At 52.3% G+C, this 25872-nt stretch overlaps 1 protein-coding gene across 1 annotated transcript; it reads left to right on the forward strand.

The window, feature by feature from the left end:
- Nucleotides 1–343: 343 nt before the first annotated feature.
- TRIM3 (tripartite motif containing 3) lies at nt 344–24827 on the forward strand. The gene is made up of 12 exons (XM_081798679.1): nt 344–500; nt 8898–9063; nt 14822–15053; nt 15276–15427; nt 15651–15831; nt 16106–16838; nt 16963–17066; nt 22093–22260; nt 22447–22615; nt 22874–22944; nt 23983–24123; nt 24251–24827. The coding sequence occupies exons 2-12, from the start codon at nt 8933–8935 to the stop codon at nt 24401–24403; spliced, it is 2235 nt and encodes a 744-aa protein (XP_081654805.1). The 5' UTR covers nt 344–500; nt 8898–8932; the 3' UTR covers nt 24404–24827.
- Nucleotides 24828–25872: the final 1045 nt, after the last annotated feature.

Below are 25872 nucleotides of genomic sequence, written 5' to 3' on the forward strand. Positions count from 1 at the left end.
TGCGTTTTCTGGACGGAGCCTCAGCCCAGTCCCTGAGACCTACTACGCCGCCCTGCCCCAGAGCGGTCGGGAGCCAGAAGCCGCTGGCAGGGATCGGGGACCCGGGATCCGGTTCACGCGGCTGTCTGGCGGGCCGGCCGGCGGAGGCAGCTCCTGCAGGAGCCTCCAGGGAGTTGGGAGAGCAGGGCGGGTAGGGTAGAGGCGGGCGGGTAGGGTAAAGGCGGGCGGGGCCTCCGCGGCGGTGGGCGGGGCGTGGGTGGGTCTTCAGCACCCGAGCCGCCCCCTCCCGCGGCTGGTCCGCAGCCCCGCCCCGGCCCCTCCCTCCGGCCTGTGCGGCGGGTCCGGCAGCGGCGCCGGCGCGGGGACAGGCGGAGGCGCGGGACGTGGGGCGGCGCCGCGGGCAGGGCCGGGCGGACGGGCGCTGGCAGCGGGGGCAGCGCCGCGGGCCGCTCCGAGTGGCCGCAGTCTGGGCCTTGGTGCTCCCATCCTGCTCCGCCGCGGTGAGTGCGACGGGCGGCCCCCAGGGTGCATTTGTGTCCCTGTCTGCCCGGCTGCGGGTCCAAGTCCGAACGGCGGTGTGTCTGTCCGAGTGTCTGTGGGTGGGGGCACAGATGCTTTTCAAAAGCTGTGTCTGTCTCTGTCCACGTGAGGCGTGTCCGTGTCCCTGAGAGCAGTGGGGGGATTCTTCGGGCTGTGGCTGCTCACGTGAGGTCCATGTTTGAGGGGGGAGGCGCGGGTGGATGGGTGATGGTTCCTTGGAGGAGCGCGGGGTTTGGGAGCTTGTGTATGTAGGCGGAGGGTGTCGAACGCTGAGGCCGAGGGTGGTGGTGCTGTGGCGGGTGGGGTTGCTGAATGGGACTCCGGAATCTTGTGGCCCAGCTTGTCTGAAGGGTTCCTTTCTCCCTGATGCAGACACTTCCACCCCTGGCTCCCCCCTCCATCCTCTTCAGGCACCCAGAAACCCACCAGCCAGGGTGGAGGACACTCTTTTCCTCCTCCAGCCCTGCTCCCTTGACAGGGAGCCTCATCCGGAGGCTGCTTGTTGTAGGAAAGGACCCCTCTGATTCCCCTTCAGCCTGGGCCCCGTGTGGAAGACCCCAGGCCCCTCCCTGGTTCTAGCCTCCTCCCTTCTGGACTTGGCTTCAGATCCTGGGCTGCAAACCTGCAGGGACAGATGGTTGCAGGTTGGAGGGGCAGGCTGCACCCCAGGGAGGTCGGTCTGACTGAAGGCAGGTCCTGGGCTTTTTCCTGGTGTGGGGGTCTCTGATGTGGACAGCATAAACCCAGGACTAGCCCCAGTAGGAAGATGAGATCTGGGAGGTTGGAGTGGGTGCAGAGGTCTTTTTCACAGGTCTTTCCCTGTTTGTCTGTCCAGCTCACCAATGCCCATTCATCCCCTAAGTAGGGCTCTGATTCGCTGCAAAATTGGAATCAGAGCTGCAGGCCTGACAGGTGCCCTGCCTCTCTTGGTTTGCATGCCTCCAGTGACAGAGCACTTACTACCTTATGCTTTGGAAGAGCTTTTTTATGTTAAGTAGAGGTCTTTTTCCTTGGAACTTTGTTTACTTGTCTTGTTATTGCCTGTGCTTTTGCCTCTCTGTCTGGTGAGAGGGAACTGCAGTGATTTAAACATGGCCCTCCTGTCACCAGCATATACTGAGCACCCTCTGTGTGCCAGGTGCTGCCTCAGCCACTTAGGGGACAATGGCATTCTTGCTGAGAGAAAAGCTTGAGCAAAGGCCCATAGTTGTGATAGTACAGCCCGTGTTCAGAAAAACAGAGCAAAACCATATGGTTAGAGTAGAGGGTGCCCAGAGGGAGTGTCATGGGTGCCCTAAACTTAGCAAACATTTATTTTGGAGGGGAGGTGGGGGCAACTGCAAATACCCTCTAACACACCTAGCCTTACTGTGGAAACCAGCAATCAAATCCTCAAGGTGGGATTTAATCATGGCACATAATACAGTCTGTAGGGACCTTTGGCTGGAAAGAGAACTTTGGGAATCACAGATTTGGGGAACAAAAAGACCCCCCTCCAATCCCAATTTACAAGTAAGAGGATGGAGTAGAAACTTGCCCAGAGTCTTACTTGCATTAGTGAGATTAGTGATAGAGTCAAGACTAGCTCCTTTTAACTTGGTTACATTTTAGAGGCAGAATCAAGGATATAGTCATAGCTAGTATCTGAAAGGTAAAAGAACAGGAAGAATTGAGAACATTCCCAGGGTTCTGGCTCGTGTGGCCAGGTGGATGGTGGTACCTTTTATTGAGATGAGAAACACCAGCAGGAAGAGTAGGTTAAGGGAAAATGAATTCAGTTTTAGGCTAATCTCTATGCATCATCCATGTAGAGATGTCCAAGATATGGTTGGGTATATGGGCCTGGTGTTCCAGAAAGTTTTCTGCACAGGAGATAAGGCTTTGGGAGTCGAGTGGATGGTAACTGAAACCATGGGAGATGATGAGATTTCCCAGGCAGAGTATGAAAGCCTGCAGAGTATAAAGCCCTGGGGAGTTAGACATTTAAGGAATGGGCAGGGAAGGCACAGCCAGAGAGGCAGGTGGAGAATCCATATCAAGCGGATCATGAAAACATCTAGTACAACCTCTGCCCTTTTGAGTCTTGCTCTCTTGCCCCAACTGGTCCATGTTTCTTAATTTTTCATGCTTCTTTTCCTTTACGCACTGTTTTCCCAGTGTACCTATCAAGCTCCTGCAAGACTCAGCTCATATATCCCTTCCTCTGGAAGCCTTCTTTATTCTCCTCCACCACCTTCAGAGTTAGAGACTTCCTCCTTGTTTCGGGCACAACAGTTTGAATATGTCAGTATCATGACACTTAGCACATTATAGTTATGTATTTCCATGTCTCTTTCCCACACTAGTCTGAGAACTTGTGAGGGTCAGGGAGTGCATCAGTTTCAGCTTTGTGTCTCCAGTTCCCAGGTTAAGAACCTGGTCCAGAGTATGCCTGGGGCAGTCAGATTGTTTGCTAGGTTGATCAGCTGATTGGATGCTTCATCCACCTGCTCAGTCTGGCAGTGGTGGGGGAGATGGCCCTGTGAATTTCATCACTTTCCTTCCCTGTCAATCTTACTGAAAGGATTCCTGGGCTTTCAGGACTTTACCTCCTCCAGGGATTTTTCTGTTCCAGAGAAACCCCCCAAAACTGTAACCTGCAGTCATTGTCATTTTGCTGAGGTCTCAAATGATCAAATGCACTTGGGGGTTAGTGTACAGGAGTGAGTCATTTTAAGAAGCAAGTGAGCTGGCCTCTTGCATCATTTTTTAACAATGCCTTGGTCACCTACCTCTAGCCACAGCTGTGTAAATCATGTGTCCTGGGACTCTCGTGAGGTTGTAGAAGGAAGTCGTGGGGGAAATTGGAAGCTGTTTGAGAATTTGGAGAAACTGAAAAGCCTTGAAATATATCCTTTGTAGATGCCAAGGATCTAGTGGAGTCAGCACTGGCTTTCTTCATTTGCTCACAATCAACTTCCTTCTCAGCCCTCTGGATCTGGCTTCCTCTCTTCCAGCCTCTGGAAACCATACTCCCTAAAGCTAATGACAGCTTCTTTTCGGCTTTAGATCCTAGGGCCTCCCTGCCGCATTTCACAATGAAGGTTGTTCCCTTATTCATGAAGCTTCTTCTCCCTTGGTCTTCACGATGTCTCACCTTCCTGGTTTCTCCTGCCTCTCGCCACACCTTTTCAATTTCTTTACAAGCAAGCTTTGTTTCCTGGCCTATCCCTTAAATGTTGAGGTTCCTCGGGGCACAGTCACAGGCTCTCCTTTCTCTCCTTACACTCTGTCTGAGTGATGTCAGCCAATTCCATGGCTTCAGGCACCATCTCTACACCAATGACTCCCAAATCACTGCCTCCAGGCCGACCACTTTCCGAGGCTCCGGCCTGTCTTTTCCACTGCCAGCCAGACCTCTCCATTCACATGTCCCATAGCCACCTCAGATTTGTCTTAGGAAAACACTGAACTTTTCATCGTTTCATCCAGCTGCTCCTCTTCCAGAGTTTCCAAGCCAGAAAACTAGGGATCATCTCCAATTCTTTCTTCTCTGTCTACTCTTGACATTCCACCAGCCAGTCATCAAGTTCTGTTGATTCTTCCCTATGAAATCTACTTCTCTCTACCTCCCCTTTGCTACTCCCCTAGTCAAGGGCCACCATCACCCCTCCTGTGGAATACCATGCAGTCTCACCTTCCCCCTGGTGACCCTTCTAAACTGTTTTTCACACAGCTGTCAAAAAGTGACTCTTGGGGCTCTATTAGATTATACTTAAACCCTTTCTACCCACCTGCCTCCACTCCCCTACCCTCCCACCCCCCATCCCAAGGTTTCCCATGCTCTTTGGATAAAGCCTTAATCCCCAAGCAGAGAAGAGTAAAGCCTAAACTCCTTAATGAGGCCAACAAAGCATTGTGTGATCTAGCTCCTGCCCATCACTCCATTTCATTTCTTAGCCCTCCTCTGTCACAGTGTGTGATTCAGCCTCCTGGTGCAGAAGGTACCATGCTCTGTAACTCTCAGTGTGAATGGCACTTTCTTCAGGAGAACTCTCTTGACCCCCAATCTTCAGTAACCCCTTCCCCTGCCCCAGCTCTAGGTTAGATGACCTCTGTGCTCTGTAGCAGCTCGTGCTTCCCCACAGAGCCTTCCGTGTTGCATTGCAGTAATCTATTTATTAGACTGTGGAACCATGAGGACCGCACTATGACTGTTTATCTTTGTATTCCCAGTCCGAGCAGAGGTGTAAGTGAATGCTGCATGAGGAAATGAGTTGCTTTTAGAACTGAGCCATAAAAGATGGGTGGGATAAGGGATGTGGGGATGGCAGTGGGCATCCTGAGGAAGGAGGTGAACTCTCAGCTCTGAGTTCAAGATCCTCCAAATTTCTGCTGTGAAAATCAGTCCACCTAAACCATCACCTATAGGACCTTGGAGGCAGATCGCTAGGACACGGTGGGATGGGAGAGGTGGGAGTAGGAGCCCAAGAGGAGAAGGGAATCTTAGTGATTCAGGCTGGGGGATGGCCCCAGCGGTTGCATGCCCAGCAAGTCTGGGTGGGGAACTGAAGCAGGAAGGGGAAGGGAGGGAGGAGCTGTCCGTCCTTGGACGTAGCCCAGTCCCCGCCCCTGTGTGACATGCTGGGAGAGCCCCTTGGGCTTGGAGAGGCGGAGCCTGATATCCAGCGGCCCCAGCAGGGCCCAGTATAGACCACTCCTACTCTTCCTTCCAAGCCCTCCCCTTCACCAGACAGAAGCTTCAGCTTGGCTCCCGCCTCCTGTTCCTTCCACCAACCCTCAGTCTGTCCTCCTCCTGCTATGGTGTCCTGGTGTTAGGTTTCTCTGGAGAGAGAATCTCAGAATCCCAGTGCCCGAATCAGGAGAGGATGCTCTCAGGGATGCCCTTCCTATCCTATTCCTACTCATGCCCACTCTTACACAAACATAAGACACATGCAGTTCAGCCCAAACCTGGAGAGGGTTCTGGACTGGCCCCCATGGAGTGCGTGCGTGCATGCCTTCGTTCATTCATTCATTCATTCATTCATTCTCTTTACAGAACCTGTGACACATCTAGCTGGGCACAGATAGTGGTTACCTGATTCTAGCCACTGCCTGTTTTGAAGTAGTCCAGCTGTCTTTCTGCCTCCCTTCATGGCCTCATTTCTCTCACGAACTGTCTACAGCTACTATTGTGAATGTCTTCACGTCCGTTTATCACTCAGCCACTCTCGCCCCGCTGCTGCCCTGGCTGTGCCCCCACCGCCAAACCTGGTGGGCATTCCAGTCTTCATCTGCCTTCATCAGCCCTTCCTTCTTGAATCACTCTCTTCCTTAGGTCTGTTTGGTTCCACGGTCTCTTGGTTTTCTTCCACCCCTTTGGGTTCTCCTTCACTCTGCACTCTCTGTCCCTAGGGGGACTCATCCAGTCTCAGTGCTTTAAGTGCCATTAATAGACCAGTGCTTCCAAATCGGTAACCAGCCAGATTCTGTTCTATCCAGCTTGTATTCTATTCCTTACTTGAATCTCCACCTGGATATCCTACAGTGCCTCAAACTTCCCTTGCCGAAAGCGGAATGCCCCACATCAGTTCCTCAGCTTTCACTGTCTCTGTCATGGTCCACATGTCCTCAAGTGAGGAACCTGGGAGTCATTATCGGCATTCCCTTTTCCCTCTCACACCCAATCCATTGTGATGTCTTTTTGATTCAGCCTCTTGAGTATTTCTCGAATCAGTCTACCTTTTTGCCTATATCTCTGCTAATACCCAACATCATCTGACGGGAAGAACTGAAGTAGCTTCCTAACTGGTCTCCCTGCCTCCACTCTGGTTCCTCCTCAATCCCCATAGCTATCAGAAGAGCTTTTTAATTTATTTTTATTTTTTTGTAAATTACACCATCCTTTCTCCCCACCCCCAATTAGGATAAAATGCCAATTCTTTTTTTTTAAAGATTTTATTTATTTATTTGACAGAGAGAGACACAGCGAGAGAGGGAACACAAGCAGGGGGAGTGGGAGAGGGAGAAGCAGGCCTCCCGCCGAGCAGGGAGCCAGATGCGGGACTCGATCCCAGGACCCTGGGATCATGACCTGAGCTGAAGGCAGTCGCTTAACCAGCTGAGCCACCCAGGCGCCCAAAATGCCAATTCTTAACATCAAGGTTCTTGGTGATCTCATTTCATCCTACCTTCCCAGACTCATCTTTTGCCTTTTATTCACTTTGCACTGACCACATGGTCTTTTCAGTTTCTCAGTGAGCCTTCTGCCTAAGAACTTTCATTCCTGCTGTTCCTTCAGCCCAGAATGATTTCCATCCCTCACTGTTTTTTGGTTTTTTTTAAAGATTTTATTTATTTGACAGAGAGAGACACAGCGAGAGAGGGAACACAAGCAGGGGGGTGGGAGAGGGAGAAGCAGGGTCCCTGCAGAGCAGGGAGCCCAATGTGGGGCTTGATCCCAGGACTCTGGGATCATGACCTGAGCCGAAGGCAGACACTTAACGACTGAGCCACCCAGGTGCCCTTCCATCCCTCACTCTTTGATGCCCCCACCCTCATCCCTACCATTTTCCTTCCATTCTTCAGAGCTCAGCTTAAAAGTTGCCTGTTTGGAAAGACCCTCTCTGATCACCCAAACAAAAAAGTGTTCTTTCTTATAGGATCCTTTCTTCTTTATAGCATTCTCCTCCCCCACAATTTGTAAGTATATATTTGTCTATTTACTTTAAATATATATGTCAGGGCACCTGGGTGGCACAGTCAGTTAAGTGTCTGACACTTGGTTTCAGCTCAGGTTGTGATCTCATGGTCGTGGGATCGAGCCCCACATCTGGCTCCTCATTCAGAATGGAGTCTGCTTGGGATTCTCTCTCTCCCTCTCCCTCTGCTCCTCCTGCTGGTGCACACGCTTTCTCTAAGATAACTAAATCTTTAAAAAAATAAATAAACAATAAAATAAAATATATGTCACCACTCCCCACCACAAGGACAGTGACCAGATCTGTTTTATCACTCTATCCCCAGCGCCTCTGCAAAGTAGGCACTTAATAAATATTTGTTGAATTACTGAATTAATTCAATAAATATAGATCAATCCTTATGTCAGGCTCTGTGCTAAGTGTTAGGAATAAAAAAAAAAAAAGATATAATGCCTGCCTTTAAGAACTCTGCATGCAGTGGAGGAAGCAGAGAAGAAAATTATAGTATAGCATATCCAGGCTAGAATGGAGGAAATACAGGGCATGGAGGGACCTAAAGGTGGAATACCTAACCCAGACTTCAGGAAATCAGGGAGGGCCTTCTGGAGAAAGTGACATTTATGTGGAGACCTGAAAGATAAGTGGGAACCAGCCAGGCAAAGGGGGACTTGGAAGAGGATCTCAGGCAAAGAGAACAGAATGTGTGACTGCCCAGAAGTAAAAGAGAACAAGGAGTTTTCCAGGAACTGAAGAGAAACCAATGTGACTGATCATAGAATCATGGGACATGAGGTAGTAGAGGGAGGTATGGGCCAGACAAAGCTAAGCCTTGTTGGCCACGCTAAGGAGTTTCGACTTTGTCCTCTGGACAGTGGAGAACCATTGAAGGATTTTAATGGGGAGTAGGTGACAAGATGGAACCTGTGTTTTAGGAGCGTCAGTCTAGCTGTGAGGGTGATGGATGAGAGGCACAAGGGAGGAGACAAAGATACCAATTAGGAGGCTGCTGCTGTATCACAGGAGAGACTTGGTGGCAACCTGAACCGAGGGCAGTAGCTGTGTGCTTGGAGAAAAGGGGAGAAGATATTTGGGAGGCAGGCTCCACCAGACCTGATACTGACTGGATGTGGATACTGATTGAGTATGATCGCAGACAGGTGTGCTGAGAGGTGGATCGGAGCATAGGTAGAAGAGCCGCAGGTAGTCAGGAGAGACCCTCCATGAAGAGGGTTGCCTGGAGGAGGATTTGGGGAAGGCAGAGGAAGTGAAGGATGGGTGTTTCACTGAAAGTGGGCATCCCTGTACTGTGCACGCAACATGCACTATCTCACATTCTTAAAACATCCATTCAAGGTACGGATTATTCCCATAATTGCAAATTAGGAAACCGAGACTCAGAGAGGTCATATGAATTATCTGAGGTCACATACCTGGTAAGAGGCTGAGCTGGGCTTGAAACCCAGTCTAACCCTAAGTCTGTGGTTAACCAGAGCACCATGCTCAGAGGTCTCTCAGCCCACCTAACTTCACCCTGTTCCCGCCCCGGTCACTGCCCGTCCTGCCTCTGGCAGGGAAGAAATGGGGTTAGTTCTCTGCAGGGAATTTGATTGGTGGGGCTCAGGTAGGGAGAGGGAGTGTGGGCTTCCCTGGGGCTGACCATCTCTCTGTACACAGGCTGGTGTGAGTGGCGGGAACCATCTGTGGGCACTATGGCGAAGAGGGAGGACAGCCCTGGCCCAGAGGTCCAGCCGATGGACAAGCAGTTCCTGGTGTGCAGCATCTGCCTGGATCGGTACCGGTGCCCCAAGGTTCTGCCTTGCCTGCATACCTTTTGTGAGAGGTGAGGGTGTGTGTGTACCAGGGAGGGATGAGGAGCTTGCAGGCCCCCCGGAGACGGGGGTGGCATGTGTAAACCTGTAGGAGGGGAGGGAAATGTAGACACACAGAGGGCAGCAGATGTACCCCAACCTGCAGGCGATGAGGTTTCGGTGCAAGAATGTGTGAGAGAACCGGAGGCTGCTAACACTGGGTCATGGTCCCTGCCCCTTCCCAAACCTCAAGGCAGCTTTCAACGCTGCCAGAGACATCAGACAGAACTGGGACTCTCCACGAGTGGTGGCACCAGAAGAGTTTGTCACCAGTGGGAGGATGGTTGAAGGTCTGTCCTTCCCTGCTTGTCTTCATGGTTGTCCTGAGGCACTGAGTGAAAGGCAACCACTTCCAGCCTTTAGGCTTTTATCCATTATTTATTCATTCAGCAAATACTCATTTATTGAGCATCTACTATGTGCCAGACTATCCCAGGCATGGGGTATGATAAGCAGACAGATCTAATACTTGCTCTTAAAGAGCTTTCAGTGTAGTTAAAGGAGAAAGATAGTAATCAAATGATCATATAGCCAGACTACAGAAAAATATTACCCCCTTCATAAGGCTGCAAATAAAGTGCTAAGTGACAAGAGTTTAGCTAGGATCTGTTAACAGTTTGGAGAGGGAATGGCTTCCCAGAGGGGCGACCCGGAGGATGCACTAAGTGAAGTTAGTGAGTTAACTAGCGAAGGGAGTGGTAGGAGCATTCTAGGCAGAAGGAAGAACATGGGGAAAGGCATGTGGCCTGAGGGAATGTGTCAGGTAAGGGGGCCTGGAGGAAGCCTGGTGAGGCGGGAGCAGAGGTGGGGGTGAAGCTAGAGAGACAGGTGGGGCCCACACCACAGGGGGCTTTGTAGACCTGTTAGAGACTGTTGCCTTTACCTGGAGGGCCCCAGGAAGCCTTTGGTCCCTGGGTCCTCTCACCATTGTGTCCACCCAAGCCTTCCCGCTGCCTCCTGCCTTCACAGAAAGCTGCGTCTGCCATGGGGACACGCTTCCTTTCCAATCCCATCGCTCTTTAAGAGGTCAGCTCTGCTGCTCTCACCCTGTCATCAACTGGAAACAGTCTCAGCCTTCTGGCCTATTGCAAGCTCTTTCATCAACCTGGGTGACTTCACTACTCACTTAGGCCTCTGGTTCTCGACTGTTTCTCCGGAAACGTCCTCCATACCACCTCCAGATGCCTGGATCTTGCCATCACCCATCACCCAATATCACTTCTGTGGTCATAAACTTGGGTATCCCATTCCTGGCTCCCATCACTCCATTCCCACTCTACCAGCTTTGACTAGGTATAGATGTCCAGCCTCCAGCTCCATGCTTTCCTACCCATGCCAGCCCCAATGGCTGAGCATCTGATTGGGTGCCACAATTAATTCCCTCAGGGCTTGGTTCTTTTCTGAACCCGTGCAGCAGATGCTCAACCCTGGATCACAACTGTAAATGGACATCTCTGCACCTCCTCCTCCGCCCAGATCACTGAGCAGTCCTGGAGAAAATCAGTGCCCGAGAAATTATGATACTAGTAGCTACAATGTATCGATTGCTTACTATTTGCCAGGGACTGGCTACGTGATATACGTGTGTTGAATTACTTAATCCTCACAATAGATACTGTATTATCCCCATTTTAGAGGGGAGTGAACTAGGGCTCAGAGTCACTGAGTAATTAAGAACTGTTTCTGAGGCTCCACAGTAAGCTGAGGTCTGAGGTCTGAATCCAGGTTTGACTGCAGGGCCTTCACTGTTCACTGCTACTCATTCATTTATCCCTTGGTCCTTGCTCTCCAAGAGCTTATGCTCTAGTAGGGGGTGACTGACAGTAAGCAAGCAAATAATCAAACAGTCGCAGCTTGTGCTAAAGTGCTTTGCAGGAAATAAACAAGGATTGAGTGGGGGTGGTTGAGTCAGGGGCTATTCTGCATAGAGTCATCAGGGAAGGCTTCCCTGAGGAGGTGACATTTGACCTGAGGCCTGAGGATGAGGAGGCAGACTTGCAAATTGTTCCAGGCAATGAGAAGAACCCATGCCAAGGCCTTCAGAAAGCGGTAGACTGGGCATGTTCAGAGATCAAAAAAGGTGAGTGTGGCTGAATGAGGAGAATGAAGTGAGGTCCAAAAGCACTAGGACAGTTCATGGAGGAACTTGGTGGTTTTAGGAAAGTATTTAGATTTTATTCTAAATGCAATGGGAAACCATTGGAGGAGGTTTTTTGTTTTTGTTTTTGTTTTAGGCTGGGAATTAACGTGACATAAATTAGGTTTTAAAGCTCCCTCTGCCTGCTGTGTGGAGAATGGATTACAGAGGAGCAAGAATGGAAAGAGGTAACCAGTTAGGAAGGTAGTGTAAGCCAGGTATGCTCAACACATAGGAATGAGGTCTTGATGAGTTCACAGAAATTTTGCAGGGGAAACCCCAGATTCAGTGAGCTGGGCAGAGAGCTGCAGGGGACAGATTTTAATGGCTGAAATTCAGATTTCAGAGTTGATGCAGTGACTGGCGATGAGAAATGGGAAGTAGGGGGAGCATGAGAGGGAACAGCGGAGGTGAAATGGAGGAAGAGATCACTGGGTGTGAGGAGGTCAAGGAATTGAGATCCTGATGCTGGATGGGTCACCTCGTGGATGTCAGAGCCCCTGAGAGTGATGGCAGGAGTGTGTGTATATGGGGGGAGGGGGGCAGCAGGAACAGGAGAGAGTGAGCTGGAAGAAAGACTTAGCCGTTGGGGAAGCAGCCATGATAGCAAATGGAGATAATCACAGGAGGGTGGTATAGACAGAAGGCATGAGCTTCCAAGGAGCTGGAGAATAGAAATGTTCCAGCTGCAGGGCGGGTGGGGAGGACTCAACCCCACCTTCTGGCCCTAAGGAATGTGGAGTATGAGACAAAACCACTCTCTACTTGAGACAACTGCTGGGAAAACTAGGTCACAAGTTAATATTTGTGAAGCACTTAGAATTGTGCCTGGCACATAGTGTTTATTAAATAAATAAAAATTAATTAATGCAGATCCAGAGGTATAGAGAACATTAAGAGAAGAGACTGGGGACATGGGAAAGTGTGCACCATGCAGATCTTCCCTCCACAGATTCATGGTCTCCAAACACAGCCCGGGGTTGTGTTTCTAGAAAGCTTCCTCTCCTCCTCCCTTCAGTGACTAATCCCAGCCCTCACCAGTCTCCTGAACCCCTCCTTCACTCTCAGCAGCTGATCTTGCCTGAGACAAGTGAGGCATCCTCTCTAACTTCACCCCTGCACTCTCTCTTTCCCCTTTCCCCCACTCAGAGAATGGGGTCCACTCCTCCTGCTCAGGCCACGCAGAGCCATTACCCCCTCCCAGAGACCTGTCCATGCTTCGTCTTGTCTCTTCTACATCTCCTTCTCTCCTGGCTCTGCAACTCATAAATATGCTCAAGGCTCCCATTACAAACAGATAAGAACTCTTCTTTGTCCCTTTGTCCCCCAGCTAGCTGCCATGCCGTCCCTCAAGCACCTTCTTTCTCAAACTCCCACCCTCCCCACATTTCCTTTCCCTGGCACTCCCCCCTCCCCTCATTTTCCTTATAGATGAAAGCACTCTCACACTGGCCAAATTCAGGGGGCCTTTTTCAGGCCTTACCTCTCCTGACTCCTCAGCCACTTTTGACACTGATCACTGCTCCTTCCCTCCTTCTGGAAGTGCACTACCCACTTCACTGCCTTGTCAGTGTCTCTCCTCCTACCCCTCTGCTGGTTCCTCTTTGTTCTCATTCAGTATTTGCTGTTCTGCTCTTGTCACTGAATACACCTTTTGGGCTCATCTCATCCTCTCCCGTGGCTATAGAGGCTACCTCGATGTCGATGGCATCCCATCTCTCTCTGCCTTTTCCCCAGCTGTCTCCTGTGCCCCACTACCTGGATGTCCGACTGTTCCAGTAAACTCAGCCAGATCAAAGCTGAACGCCTTTATAAACCACTCCTCTTTCTGTGTTTCTCATCCTAGTGACTGTCACCACCATCCACTCAGTCATCTAAGCTAGGAATCTGGGAGTCAACCAAGACTCATCTCTCATTCCCCATATCCACTCAGACCTAACACCTCCCACTGCTGTACTTCTTAAATACTTCTCAAATTTGTTCCAGCTCATAGTCTACACTGCTACTGCCTAATTCCGGGTTTTTCTCATCTACTGCAAGATCTCTTACAAGACTATTGCAAGAGTATCTTGGCTAAGCACATGTTTTGCCTTGGATTTGAATCCAGGCTCCAGTGCTCGCTGGCTTTGTTACCTTGGATGACTTTCCCTTTTTGAGTCCATTAACATAAACATAAAGTGCAAAGCACAGCGCCTGGTGCATAGTACTTAATAAACAGTGACTGGATGACGATGATGATGATGCTGTCTGCCGCCTCATCACGTTCAAATTCATCCTTCACACAGAGGCAATGAAGAGGATAAAATGTAAACCTGGCTGTACCATGCTCCTGGTGTTCCCTCTTGCTATTGGGATAATTTCTTTTTCTTTTCTTTTCTTTTTTTAAAAGATTTTATTTATTAGAGAGAGCACGTGCATGAGTGGGGGAAGGGGCAGAGGCAGAGGGAGAGGGCCCAAAGAGGAGCCCAAAGCAGGGCTCGATCCCAGTATCCCAGACGCTGGGATCATGACCTGAGCTGAAGGCAGATGCTTAACTGACTGAACCACCCAGGTGCTCCTGGGATAATTTCTAAACTTCTAGTGTGGCCCATGTGACCTTCCATGACTGGCCCCTGTCTCTCTCTCCAGACTTCTTTTACCCTTTCTTTCCTTGGACTTGATCTCCAGCCACCTCAGACTGCTTCCTACTTACACGATGCTGTGTCTGGAACACCCTTCCTCTTCTCCCTGCACTTTTCTTTGGTTAGGCTAACAATGATTTATCCAGGAAGATTTAGCTTACATCCTCTGAAGCCTTTTCTGGCTTTTCTCTCCACCACCCGCGCACCCCTCCCCGGGGGGCCAGATGCCCTTTCTACACATTTCCTTATCATTGCATGAAAAGTATTCCTTGTTTTTAATAAATAATACTAATACCCTACAATATATAGTGCTGTGAGTTGGCATGTGAGCACTTCACATTTAACCCTCCCTCCAACACCCTGCGAAGTCTGTGCTGTCTCCATTTTACAAGGGAAGGATCCTTGGCTCATAAAAGTTATGTAACTTATCAGGGGTCACATCGATGACTGATCTCGGAATTGAACCCAGCAGCCTAACTCCAGACCCATGCCTTTATCATTATATTATTTTACTTCTATAAACTCTTTCTGTGACTTTTTTTCTCTGTTGACTTGGAAATACTTTAGAGATGGGCATTGTGGTTTATCTGTTTATTGCCAGAGCTTGGCACAGATTTGGCAAGAATAGGCAGCCGGTAAATAATGAGTTAATGGAGGGAGGGGCTAGTTGCACAATTTTCTGTGAGAACGGTTTGTAAACACCGGTTTGAAAGGTGAGCCTGTGTTTGTACACAGTGTGAGGAATGCAGATCTGTCTGCTCTTCTGAGAGGGATCAGGGATGTGTTTTACTCAGTTGTGAAAGGTGAGGCCTTTTACACCTGTTGGCAGGACAAGACGTGTGTGCCAACCAGCGAGATTTCAGAATGAAGTGTACATCTGTGAGAAGAACTGGCATCCCTGCAAGTCGTGAGGAGGGGTGCACTGATTTTGCCCACCCCTCCTTCCTTTGACTCCCCCTCCTCCCTGGCCAGATGCCTCCAGAACTACATCCCTGCCCAGAGCCTGACGCTGTCATGTCCGGTGTGTCGGCAGACGTCCATCCTCCCGGAGCAGGGCGTCTCAGCGCTGCAGAACAACTTCTTCATCAGCAGCCTCATGGAGGCGATGCAGCAGGCACCGGATGGGGCACACGACCCCGAGGACCCCCACCCCCTCAGCGCAGTGGCTGGCCGCCCCCTCTCCTGCCCCAACCATGAAGGCAAGGTGGGCCCAAGCAGGCCCAGTGAGGCCAGGACTTGGGGTGGAGGGCGAGGAGCGGTTGGGGGAGGGGCCAAGTGGCTGCGGGTAAGAGGGTGTTTCTCTGGATAAGTGGGCCAGGTAGGGGCACACCTGGAAGGTGAGGGGCCAGGAGGGCAGAGCGGGAGGGGAGGAGACGAAGAAGTTAGGTGTCTAGTCATTGCTTGACTGGAGCGCTTATGCCGCCAGACGATGGAGTTTTACTGTGAGGCCTGCGAGACGGCCATGTGCGGCGAGTGCCGCGCGGGGGAGCACCGGGAGCACGGCACCGTGCTGCTGAGGGACGTGGTGGAGCAGCACAAGGCGGCCCTGCAGCGCCAGCTGGAGGCGGTGCGCGGCCGGTAGGAGCCCAGTGGGAACCTGGGCTGGTGGGGCCGTCAGGGAGAGTGACGGACAGGGGAGGGACCCTGGGGAGGCTAGAAATAAAATTCTTCGGGAGGGCAGGGAGGTCTCAGGTAGGGGACCTCCTAGGGGCACAGTAGATTCCCCCCTGAGAAGGAGTGGTTTGGTGAAGGCATCCTCAGGCAACCCCAGTATGCGATGTCCCCCCCTTCGCCCCCCCAGCCTGCCACAGCTGTCCGCAGCTATCGCCTTAGTGGGCGGCATCAGCCAGCAGCTGCAGGAGCGCAAAGCCGAGGCCCTGGCCCAGATCAGCGCGGCCTTCGAGGACCTGGAGCAAGCGCTGCAGCAGCGCAAGCAGGCTCTGGTCAGCGACCTGGAGGCCATTTGTGGGGCCAAGCAGAAGGTGCGTCTGTTTACCCTTGCCTACCACCGTCCATTGTGGGATGGCCTTATCGCCACCATGCTTTTCCTGCTTTCCCATCCCTGGGCACCCCCTTCCCCAGACTATACTTTCTGCCTCCCGACCTGGCCCCATAGGTACCGCGGTATCTGTGTCCCTTGTCCATACTCACCCTCTCGCATTTCTGTCATGCTATAGTACCGTAAGGTCCTAAGCAATCACAGAGACCCTTTCTGTGCCAGTGTGCGCCCCCAAACCTCCCCCACCTCCTCCTCAGGTGTTGCAGACCCAGTTAGACACATTGCGCCAGGGTCAGGAACACATCGGCAGCAGCTGCAGCTTCGCGGAGCAGGCGCTGCGCCTGGGCTCTGCCCCGGAGGTGTTGCTAGTGCGCAAGCACATGCGAGAGCGGCTGGCTGCGTTGGCGGCTCAGGCCTTCCCGGAGCGGCCACACGAGAACGCGCAGCTGGAACTGGTCCTCGAGGTCGACGGGCTGCGGCGATCGGTGCTCAATCTCGGCGCGCTGCTCACCACGAGCGCCACCGCACACGAGACCGTGGCCACAGGTGAGGGCCTGCGCCAAGCGCTTGTGGGCCAGCCAGCCTCGCTCACCGTCACTACCAAAGACAAGGATGGGAGGCTGGTGCGCACGGGCAGCGCCGAGCTGCGCGCCGAGATCACCGGCCCCGATGGCACGCGCCTTCCCGTGCCAGTGGTGGACCACAAGAACGGCACGTACGAGCTAGTGTACACGGCGCGCACGGAAGGCGAGCTGCTCCTCTCAGTGCTGCTCTACGGACAGCCGGTGCGCGGCAGCCCCTTCCGCGTGCGAGCCCTGCGTCCTGGGGACCTGCCACCTTCCCCGGACGACGTCAAGCGCCGCGTCAAGTCCCCCGGCGGCCCGGGCAGCCACGTGCGCCAGAAGGCAGTGCGTAGGCCCAGCTCCATGTACAGCACGGGCGGCAAACGGAAGGACAACCCCATTGAGGACGAGCTTGTCTTCCGTGTCGGTACAGATGGCTGCGGGCGGAGCCAGAGGGGGGCGGGCTCAGGCCGTGGGCAGGGCGGATCGGGAGGGCGACTCTAAAGGACCTCAGCGAATTGTTTTGTTTTCCTTCCCTGCCTTCCCCACAGGCAGCCGAGGAAGGGAGAAGGGCGAATTCACCAATTTACAGGGAGTGTCGGCAGCTAGCAGCGGCCGCATAGTGGTCGCAGACAGTAACAACCAATGTATCCAGGTAAGCGCCTTTCCTGTTCTCCCGTGACGCCAGTAAAGGTCCTCAAACTACAGCCTCCTGAAAGAACAAGAGTGTACAGATCACCTCTTGAAAGATGAACCAGTCCTTGAAGATAGTACCGGTCCTTAAAGAGCAATGAATCATAGCACCATCCCTCATCCACCTACTTGCCATCCACTCCCACTGGCCACGACACTATCCTGCACCTTCACAGTTAGGCACCGGGGTTTTACTGTGCTTGCAGCCTCTACTTCCCAGGCTGGGCCTCAGGCCACACGAGCTCCTGGACCCCAAAGATCTGGTTCATTCTTCATACCTTTCTCTCTCTGAGCCTCCACCTGACTGGCTTCCTTTCTCCCCTGTCCCCACGTGGTTAGGATGCAGGCTCCCCTGCTTTCTTTCATCATACCAGCCTGGCTCCAGAGTATCTGGCTCTCAGTTTCTTGTTGGTGCTGGTCTCTGCAAACATCTGGCTGGCTAGACAGTCAAATGGGGGTAACTTGGGAAAAGAGGTGTCTTCCAGAGGCTAAACTATAGTGCAACCTCACAGGTGGTCCTGCCCTGGTGCTCCCCGTCCCTCACACACCTGATTTTTTTTTAAAGATTTTATTTACTTACTTGACAGAGAGAGACAGTGAGAGAGGGAACACAAGCAGGGGGAGTGGGAGAGGGAGAAGCAGGCTTCCCGCCGAGCAGGGAGCCCGATGCGGGGCCAATCCCAGGACCCCGGGATCATGACCCCAGCCGAAGGCAGACGCCCAAGGACTGAGTCACCCAGGCATCCCTCTCACACACCTGATGGAAGCGTCTGCCACAGAACACAAACGGACGTGGCCTCACTGCACTTTGAGCTCCTTAAATCCAGGAAGCATGCTTTTCTTTCTGTTTTTCTTGTAGCGAGCCCAGAGACTAGTGACAGGCACCAGCAGTTAAAAAGTATCGCAGTTAAAAGCTCAGGCTCTGAAACCAGACACCCGGGCTTGAATCCTAGCTCTGCCACTTACTGACAAGTCATGTGACTCTCTGAGCTTTAGTTAACTCATGTAAAATTAGGAAAAGAATACCTCATGGAGTTGCTGGGAGCATTAAAATGACATAATGCACTGTGCCTGACACCTGGTGAACCTTCTAATGTTAGGTATTGTTAAAAATATCATTGTCCAGGTGGAGACTGTAAACAAAAGCCAGGAAAGTGCTGGAGGGGGTTGTTCAGGGAACTGGAAGGATCCCAGCCAGCTGGAGGTAGATTACTATTAGGAGCCGAGTAGCCGAGGGCACATTGTAAACAGTTTTGGAGAGGATGCTGTGGAATTTTGATTTTATCCTGTGCAGGATTGTTTCTAACTACCATGCACTTCAGTTCTTGGAAACATTTTATCAGGTTGCAAAACTTTTCTTGAAGATCCTTACTTCACAACACCTATAAAGTTCTTTCTGACCCTACCTGAGTACCCCTGCCACAGGTCTGTCCCCTCAATGTCAGCTGCCCCCACCCCTTGCTTTCCATGTTAGCAGGCTGAAGGTGCCAGGAACTCTTCCATGGCCATATTCCTGGTCCTGTCCAGCCTGCTTTTACTCCTAGCCTATTCCAAAGGGCAGAGGAATGGAGAGGCGTAGGGCAGCACGTGGAAGCATTTGGGTCCAGCCTGGACAGTGAGGGAGGGATCAGGTGGGAGAGGGTGGCGCCGAGGCCCTCCTCAGTCCCACCCTCCACCTTCCAACTCTTTTTCTCCTTCTTATGCCAGGGATGCCTTCTGGCCCAAAAGCTGAGATTTGGGAACCTGTTCCTGGTGTGCACACACATGGGTGCTCACATGCACATAAAGATGTATGCTGCTTTGTCTCCCTGATGAGGGACTGGGGAATTGAGAGGGAGGGCCTGGGGCAGCCCCCTGTCCTCTCCAGATACCTGCTGCTCCTACAGCAGCCCTCCTTCTTGCTCCTACTCCACCTGCATCCTAATTTCATAACTGCTAGGAGCTGGGCTCTTGGATTCCAGAGCTGAGTTCCTGCTTCCCTTATTTTGGGGTCCTCCAGTTTGATATGGGCCAGGCTCCCAGATAGATGTTGCCTCCCCACCCCGTTCATGAGGTTTGCTGACCTTGTGAACTTCTCCTCCTTTGGACTGTCTATGATGATAGCTGAGGCAAATCCCTTTGTTGTGCCGAATCAGCATCAGCTGACAGAAGAGAAAAAACATTTTGTGATTTTGAATGAAGAATTTGATTTGTATATATTATATCCTTGTGTAATAGTCTTAGTCCAGAAGTTTTATCAGCTCTTCTGTGAAAACTTCCTCATTTCCTTCAGGCAGAATATTAATCACATTCTTCTCTGAGTTCCCTCAGCCTTTGCTATAACACTCTTCATTCTTTATCAGAGTCACTGGTTTATTGTGTTATTTTTTTTAGTCTCTCTGCTCCCCCCACCCCCAACTGGACTCAGATCCTGAAGTTACTTAGTGCTACCGTGGTAAAGGAGAGAGGTGTCAAGGACCAAACGAAGGCGCCAGCAGATTCTGGAGATGTTAAGAAAGCAAAGATGGCAGGTTTTGCTGAGCCTTCAGAGGTCAAGGGAGAAGGCGGGATCAAGAATGGCAGGACTTGGGGCACTGGGCCGCTGGTGCTGCTGTTCAGGAGCAGGCCTGGGTATCAGTTGATGATTTCCCTTCTGCACATGTTGAGCATGCGACGGCTGTGCGGCAGCTGAGTGGAGGTGACCAGTTCTGTGTGAGCTTGAGCGGAGGAATTCATGCATTTGTTGACTGCCTGCCGTGTGCCCATTGCCGTGCCAGCAGTGCCAATGCAGTGGCAAACCAGGCAGGCAGTCCCTGTGCCACCTGATGCTTACCTTCTTGGGAGATGAGGGTGTTCAGCAGTTAGTTACAGGAGTGACCGTTGTTAGCGGGAGAACTGTAAAGCATAGGTCATGGAGGCCTGCCTTTATGTGTGTGTATTGATTCAGGGGCTGGAGTTGGTCCTGAAGAACTTCTCTGAAAAAGTGACCTGGAATTTTCTGAGATTCACAAGATGAATGGAGTTGCCAGGTGTCGGAGGTGGGATAGGATAGGAAGGGAAGAGCGAGACACCCCCCGCCCCAAAGCCTCAGTGTTGAGCTGGAAACTGAGCTGCTCAGACTGGGGGGGGGGTGGGGGGGGGGCAGCCACACAGGCTCACTGCTGATCTGGCAGGAACTTTTAGTCACTCTGACATCAGCTCTTCCGCTCAGGGTGCCTCCCTCTCATGCTGGCTTGTGCTGGCCTGCCACAGGGGACCAGGGCAGACCCCAGCCACTGGGTTGGCCAGCCAGCTGAGGGCATGCTGGAAGTCCACATCAGGAGGGATTGATGTCTGCTGGTGGGACCAGTTCAAACAGCCCTGCAGGCCCAAGAGATGGGGATGGGGCAGGGGCAGGGGCAGGGGGCCTAGTCCACTAAGGAAGGAGCATGTCTGGATGGAAGAGCAAGGCCAAGACCCAGAACTTGAGTTCCCCGAGGCTGGTCCTGGCTTGGCTGTAAAGGGAAAGAGCATTAAAGGAGGTGTTTTTAGGATGGGGAGACCTGAGCATGTTGGGTGGCTAAGGGAGGAGGTAGGAGAGGGGAAAAACCTGTCCAGGAGGAAGGTTACTTTGCCAGCCTCTTAGCCTGGACATCCTCATCCTTGTTCAACACCCCACCCTTTCTTGTCACTACCAAGTCTTACTGTCTTCCTCCCATGTGTCCTGAGTCCATCTTTGCTCCAGCAAGTACCCTGGAACAAGCCATCATTCCTCCTCCCCTGGACTAGTGTAGCACCTCTGACTGCCCAGCAAGCGCCCACTTTGGACTCCTGCCTGCAGCCAGAGTACTCTTTCTTCAAAGCTCCCATGTGTTTTTTCCAACACCAGCAAGCAACTCTCAGTGGACCCTGACCAGGTGTCCTGCAAATGTAACTGAATTTTGACACTATTTACCTAGAGATAGCATCACTTCCCGTAAGAGTGTCCCCATGTCAGATGCCAGTCACACGTCCAGGTTGTTACTTATGCTTCTGACTGACCAGCTATAAATTGGAGGGTCATACAACCCCCTCTTCAGGTTCGATGAATTTGCTACAGTCGCTCATAGAATTCAGAGGAACATTTAATTAGGTCTACCAGTTTACTGTAAAGGATACAGATGAACAGCCAGATGGAGAAGTACATAGGGCAAGGTCTAGAAGAGTTTCTAGTATGGGAACTTTGGTCCCTGTAGAACTGGGGCACACCACCCTCCCAGCACCAGCTTGGGAGCACATCAAATCTGTACCTTCCCCTCTTCTGCCCAGAGGTTGGTGGGTAGGGCTGAAAGTTTCAGCCCTTTAATGATTTGGTCTTTCTGGGTTCCAGCCCCATCGTAAGTCACCTCATCAGCATAAGCTCAAAAGGGGCTCCTTGTGAATGACAAAGACACTCCTATTAATCAGGAAATTCCAAGGGTTTGAGGAGCTCTGCACCAGGCACGGGGGACAAAGACCAAGTATATTTCTTGTTATACCACAAAAGCAAATCTCATCTTGTCACTCCCCTGCCCAGAAATTTTCAGTGAATCCTCATTACACCCAGGATAAAACCCTACTCTTTCTGCTGTTCATGGGAGTGCTCCCTGCAATCCAGCTCCCCTGGGCGAGCAGTGCCCATACTGGACCCTGTGCCTTTTACATACTGTTCACTCTGCTTAAATGCCTTTCCTCGTCCTTTACTGGCCAACGTGGTTTGTCTCTTGGCATCCTTATTAGGCTGTTAACTCAGCTAGCTCTCTCTCAAAGCCTTTCCTGACCATCCCCCCCCCATATTCCTACAGTCTCTCTCATTCATACCTGTGCTGCGTGTCACCTCAGGTCTGCAGCTGTGTCTGATTCTTCTGTGTACCCCCCAGCATGGTGTGAGTAAGTGCTGGTTGAATGGCTGAATGAATGGGGGGTCTCCTCCCTCAGGATCTCGCTCCCTTCCCTCTGTGCCCACAGTCTCTCCCCTCCTCCCCGCTCCTTCCCTTGCTCCTCTGCTCCAGGTTTTCTCCAATGAAGGCCAGTTCAAATTCCGCTTTGGGGTCCGAGGGCGCTCACCCGGGCAGCTGCAGCGCCCCACAGGTGTGGCCGTGGACACCAATGGAGACATTATTGTGGCGGACTATGACAACCGTTGGGTCAGCATCTTCTCCCCTGAGGGCAAATTCAAGGTAAGAGGCCTACTGTCACGGTGTTCTGCACTTCTGATGGCCGGCTGAGGTGACCATTCTAGTGCCTCCTGGTAGTCAGGGCCTGGAATGGTCCATCCCCAGCCCAAGGTTTTCCTTTAGTGTCGGGCTGGGACTACTCTCCCCACAAGGCAGGATAAAGCCCCTAATGGTATCCCCTTCCTCCAGACCAAGATTGGAGCTGGCCGTCTCATGGGCCCCAAAGGAGTGGCCGTAGACCGGAATGGACATATCATTGTGGTCGACAACAAGTCTTGCTGCGTCTTTACCTTCCAGCCCAATGGCAAGCTGGTTGGCCGTTTTGGGGGCCGTGGGGCCACTGATCGCCACTTTGCAGGTATTGTGGAACAATTCTGATACCCCAGCCCCAGAGAACTACCCTGGTTACCCCAGATTTAACCACCCCTCCTCCTATACCTTGGCCTTAGAGGACCCCCCTCCCTTGACTGTACCCTAGTACCATCATCCCAAGGCACCTGTCAGCCTCTGAGGCACCGCCCTTTTCCAGCAGCCCAGCTTTGTCATCCCAGATACCCTTAATTCATCCCACTCAGTATCCCAGCTCACTGCCCTATAAACCACTTTGTATTTTCAGGGCCCCATTTTGTGGCTGTGAACAACAAGAATGAGATTGTAGTGACGGATTTCCATAACCATTCAGTGAAGGTCAGTGTCCTCCCTCCCTCCCTCTATGACCGCTGTCCCAACATCCTTTCCTCTTTCACAAGACCCCTCTCTCCCTCACCTCCCCACCGCCCCCACCACCTTGAGATCATTTCTTTGAACAATAAGCATTTATGGCATGGCTACTTTGTCCCGGGCACTATGCTAGAAGCTGGGGATACAGTGATGAACAAGGCAAATACGCTCTGTCTTCTTGGTAATGGTCTAGTAGGGAAGAGGTAAAGCCGCATATTACAGTGTATTATTATGTTACAGTTATGTGGTAGGGAAGTGCAAGGAACTGTGTGAGGGCATAGCAGAAGCATTTGATTCAGGTGAGACAGAGAACCACCTGAAGCAGCAGGGAATTCACCAGGAGGGAGAGAAGGAGGAGAGGATTTGAGGCAAAGGGGACAGGAGGAGCCAAGAACTGGAGGCAGGAACGCTTCAGTGTGCTCAAAACACCACAAGTAGTTCAGACTGAGTTTGAAGAGGGGAGTGGTTCAAGTGCCGACGAGTCTCGTGTGCTCTGTTCCCAAGAGCTGTGGGTAGTCACTGAAGGCTTGCAGGCCACAGGGCAATGCAGTCCTGGGTCTTAGAAAGATCACTCTGGCTGGGGCGAGACAAGTGTCAGGAAGATCAGTCTTTTGTAGTAATCTAGATGAGAAATGTTGAGGACCACCCTAGTAGCAATACATACACTAGGGTGCAGATCTGAGGTAGAATCAGCCCGTTGTGTGAATTCCCTGGTTGTCAAGCAGAGGAGAAGGCGGAGTTGAGAATGCCTCCTGGTCAAATGGGTATTGCCATTCCCTGAGAAAGAGAGCATGGGGAAGTTGAGCTGTTGGATTTGATATGCCGAGGGACACTAGCTGGAGATAGTCAGTAGGCAGTGGGAAGCATGGCTGTGAGGTGTGGGAAGAACTGGGCTGGAGCTGCAGACCTGGGGGTCCTCAGCCCTGGGGCTTCACCCCACCTCCTCTAAGGCCCTGCCCTCTGCCTGAGGCCAGGTCCCCAGCCCCCAGCCCTTGCCCCTGCCAGGTGTACAGTGCCGACGGCGAGTTCCTCTTCAAGTTTGGCTCCCACGGCGAGGGCAATGGGCAGTTCAACGCCCCCACGGGAGTAGCAGTGGACTCCAACGGGAACATCATCGTGGCTGACTGGGGCAACAGCCGCATCCAGGTGAGGCCTGGGGATGGCATGGGGGTGAGGCTTCCTGCTGTGCTCCATGCACCCCTCCCCATCCCCCTGCAGATGCCTCCCACCCGCCTGCTCTCACCTCTCCCTCCATTGTCCACTCATTCCCCAGGTATTCGACAGCTCTGGCTCCTTCCTGTCCTACATCAACACGTCTGCAGAGCCACTGTATGGCCCGCAGGGCCTGGCACTGACCTCAGATGGACACGTGGTGGTGGCCGATGCTGGCAACCACTGCTTTAAAGCTTATCGCTACCTCCAGTAGCTGCACAGGGGCCCTGCCTGGCTCGTGGAGGGACAGTCATGGGGGGATTGGACAAGAGGGTCTGGCCAGGAGGTGGGCCGGACCTGGCAGCACTGAATGTGGGCTGTGGGCGCGGGTGCGCCCGGTGCCCTCCCTCTCCCCCTCTCCCCACCCCACGGTTGCACTTTATTTATTCGGTTCTTGCTTTGGTGACTGGGTGGGCCTGGACTGTGGTCCCAAGGATGTGTGCAGAGCTTCACCCTACCCTCCACCCCTTACACACCTGCCCTGTCCCCTCAGTCTGCTCCACAGCCCCCAGCCTGGGGCCAGAACAGCCTCTTGCTCCAGGGCAGAAGTCCCTCTGGTTGTCTCCCTACCACCCTGTACACACTGACAGAGACAGCAATACCCCACCCCCCATATTAAGTAAATGTGTTCACCAAGATGGTTTTGTTGCTTTCTTGTGGGGTGGGGCTGTGAGGGTACAGGAGGTTGGGACTCGTTCTGAACTAAAGGATGGACAAGCAGGTAGGCAGAGGATCCAGATTCCCAAAGAGTCCTGATGTTTTAAAGTTTCGGGAGTGGAGCGCAAGAGAGGGTGAAGCTGTGGGGCTCTTAGCCACCTGCCAAATCCCTGTCCCTAGGCCCACATCTCCTGCAGAAATAGTAAGTCCTTTGGCTGTCCGCCCTACAGCTGAGAAGGAGCCTGGGAAAAAATGACCCTTGACCAGAACACAGCCAGCAGCTGCAGGGAGAACAGTTTGAGGCTATGCTAGTAATCCTGGAAGCTCGGGCCCACCTGGACCTTGGGGCTAAGCCCGCGTGGAAGCAGCATGTGAGAGACTCCAGAGCCAGTCTTAGAGCTCATGCTGAAGGCCTGGAGCCCTGCTTGTTCTCCATTCTACGGTTGTTGCCCATTCTCTTTGGTGGAATGGGGGTCCTAGCGTCCTGAGTTCTTGTGGGCCAGGGTTTGGCTGCCAGTTCCAGAGATAATTACAACCAGCACTCAATGATTTGGGGGGCAGGGACTATGAGGGACTATGACTTCTCCCTCTACAAAAGGCTGAGGCTCAGAGGAGTAGGGCATATGACTGATGAAGAGCAGAGCCTGGACTTAAATCTACAGCTGTCATACTCCTAACCTGAAAGTAGCACCTTACTCATTATGCCCCTTGCATCTGGCATGATAACTGGCAGAGAAGGCACTCAACAAGATTTGGGGAACGATGGATCTTGATAGGTTAGTTATGAGAGGTCCTGGGAAAGCTCGAGACATTGTCCTTATGTGGCTTGATTCCTGGAGCTAGGATGGGCGGGCCTGTCCAGGGACCTGTGGAAGACCATGGGGACTTTGCCGAGATCAAGGGGGCACCGTGTGAACCACATGGAAGTCCTGGTTATCTTCACCTCTCTGATCCTCTTTGTCTCACTGGTTGGGACCTGGTAGGCAGGTATAGGGACAGATGAACTCCCTGAAGTTCTGGGGCAGG

Source organism: Leptonychotes weddellii, chromosome 11 (genome assembly GCF_054177405.1).
Source record: "Leptonychotes weddellii isolate Sample4059 chromosome 11, ASM5417740v2, whole genome shotgun sequence".
NCBI lineage: Eukaryota > Metazoa > Chordata > Mammalia > Carnivora > Phocidae > Leptonychotes > Leptonychotes weddellii.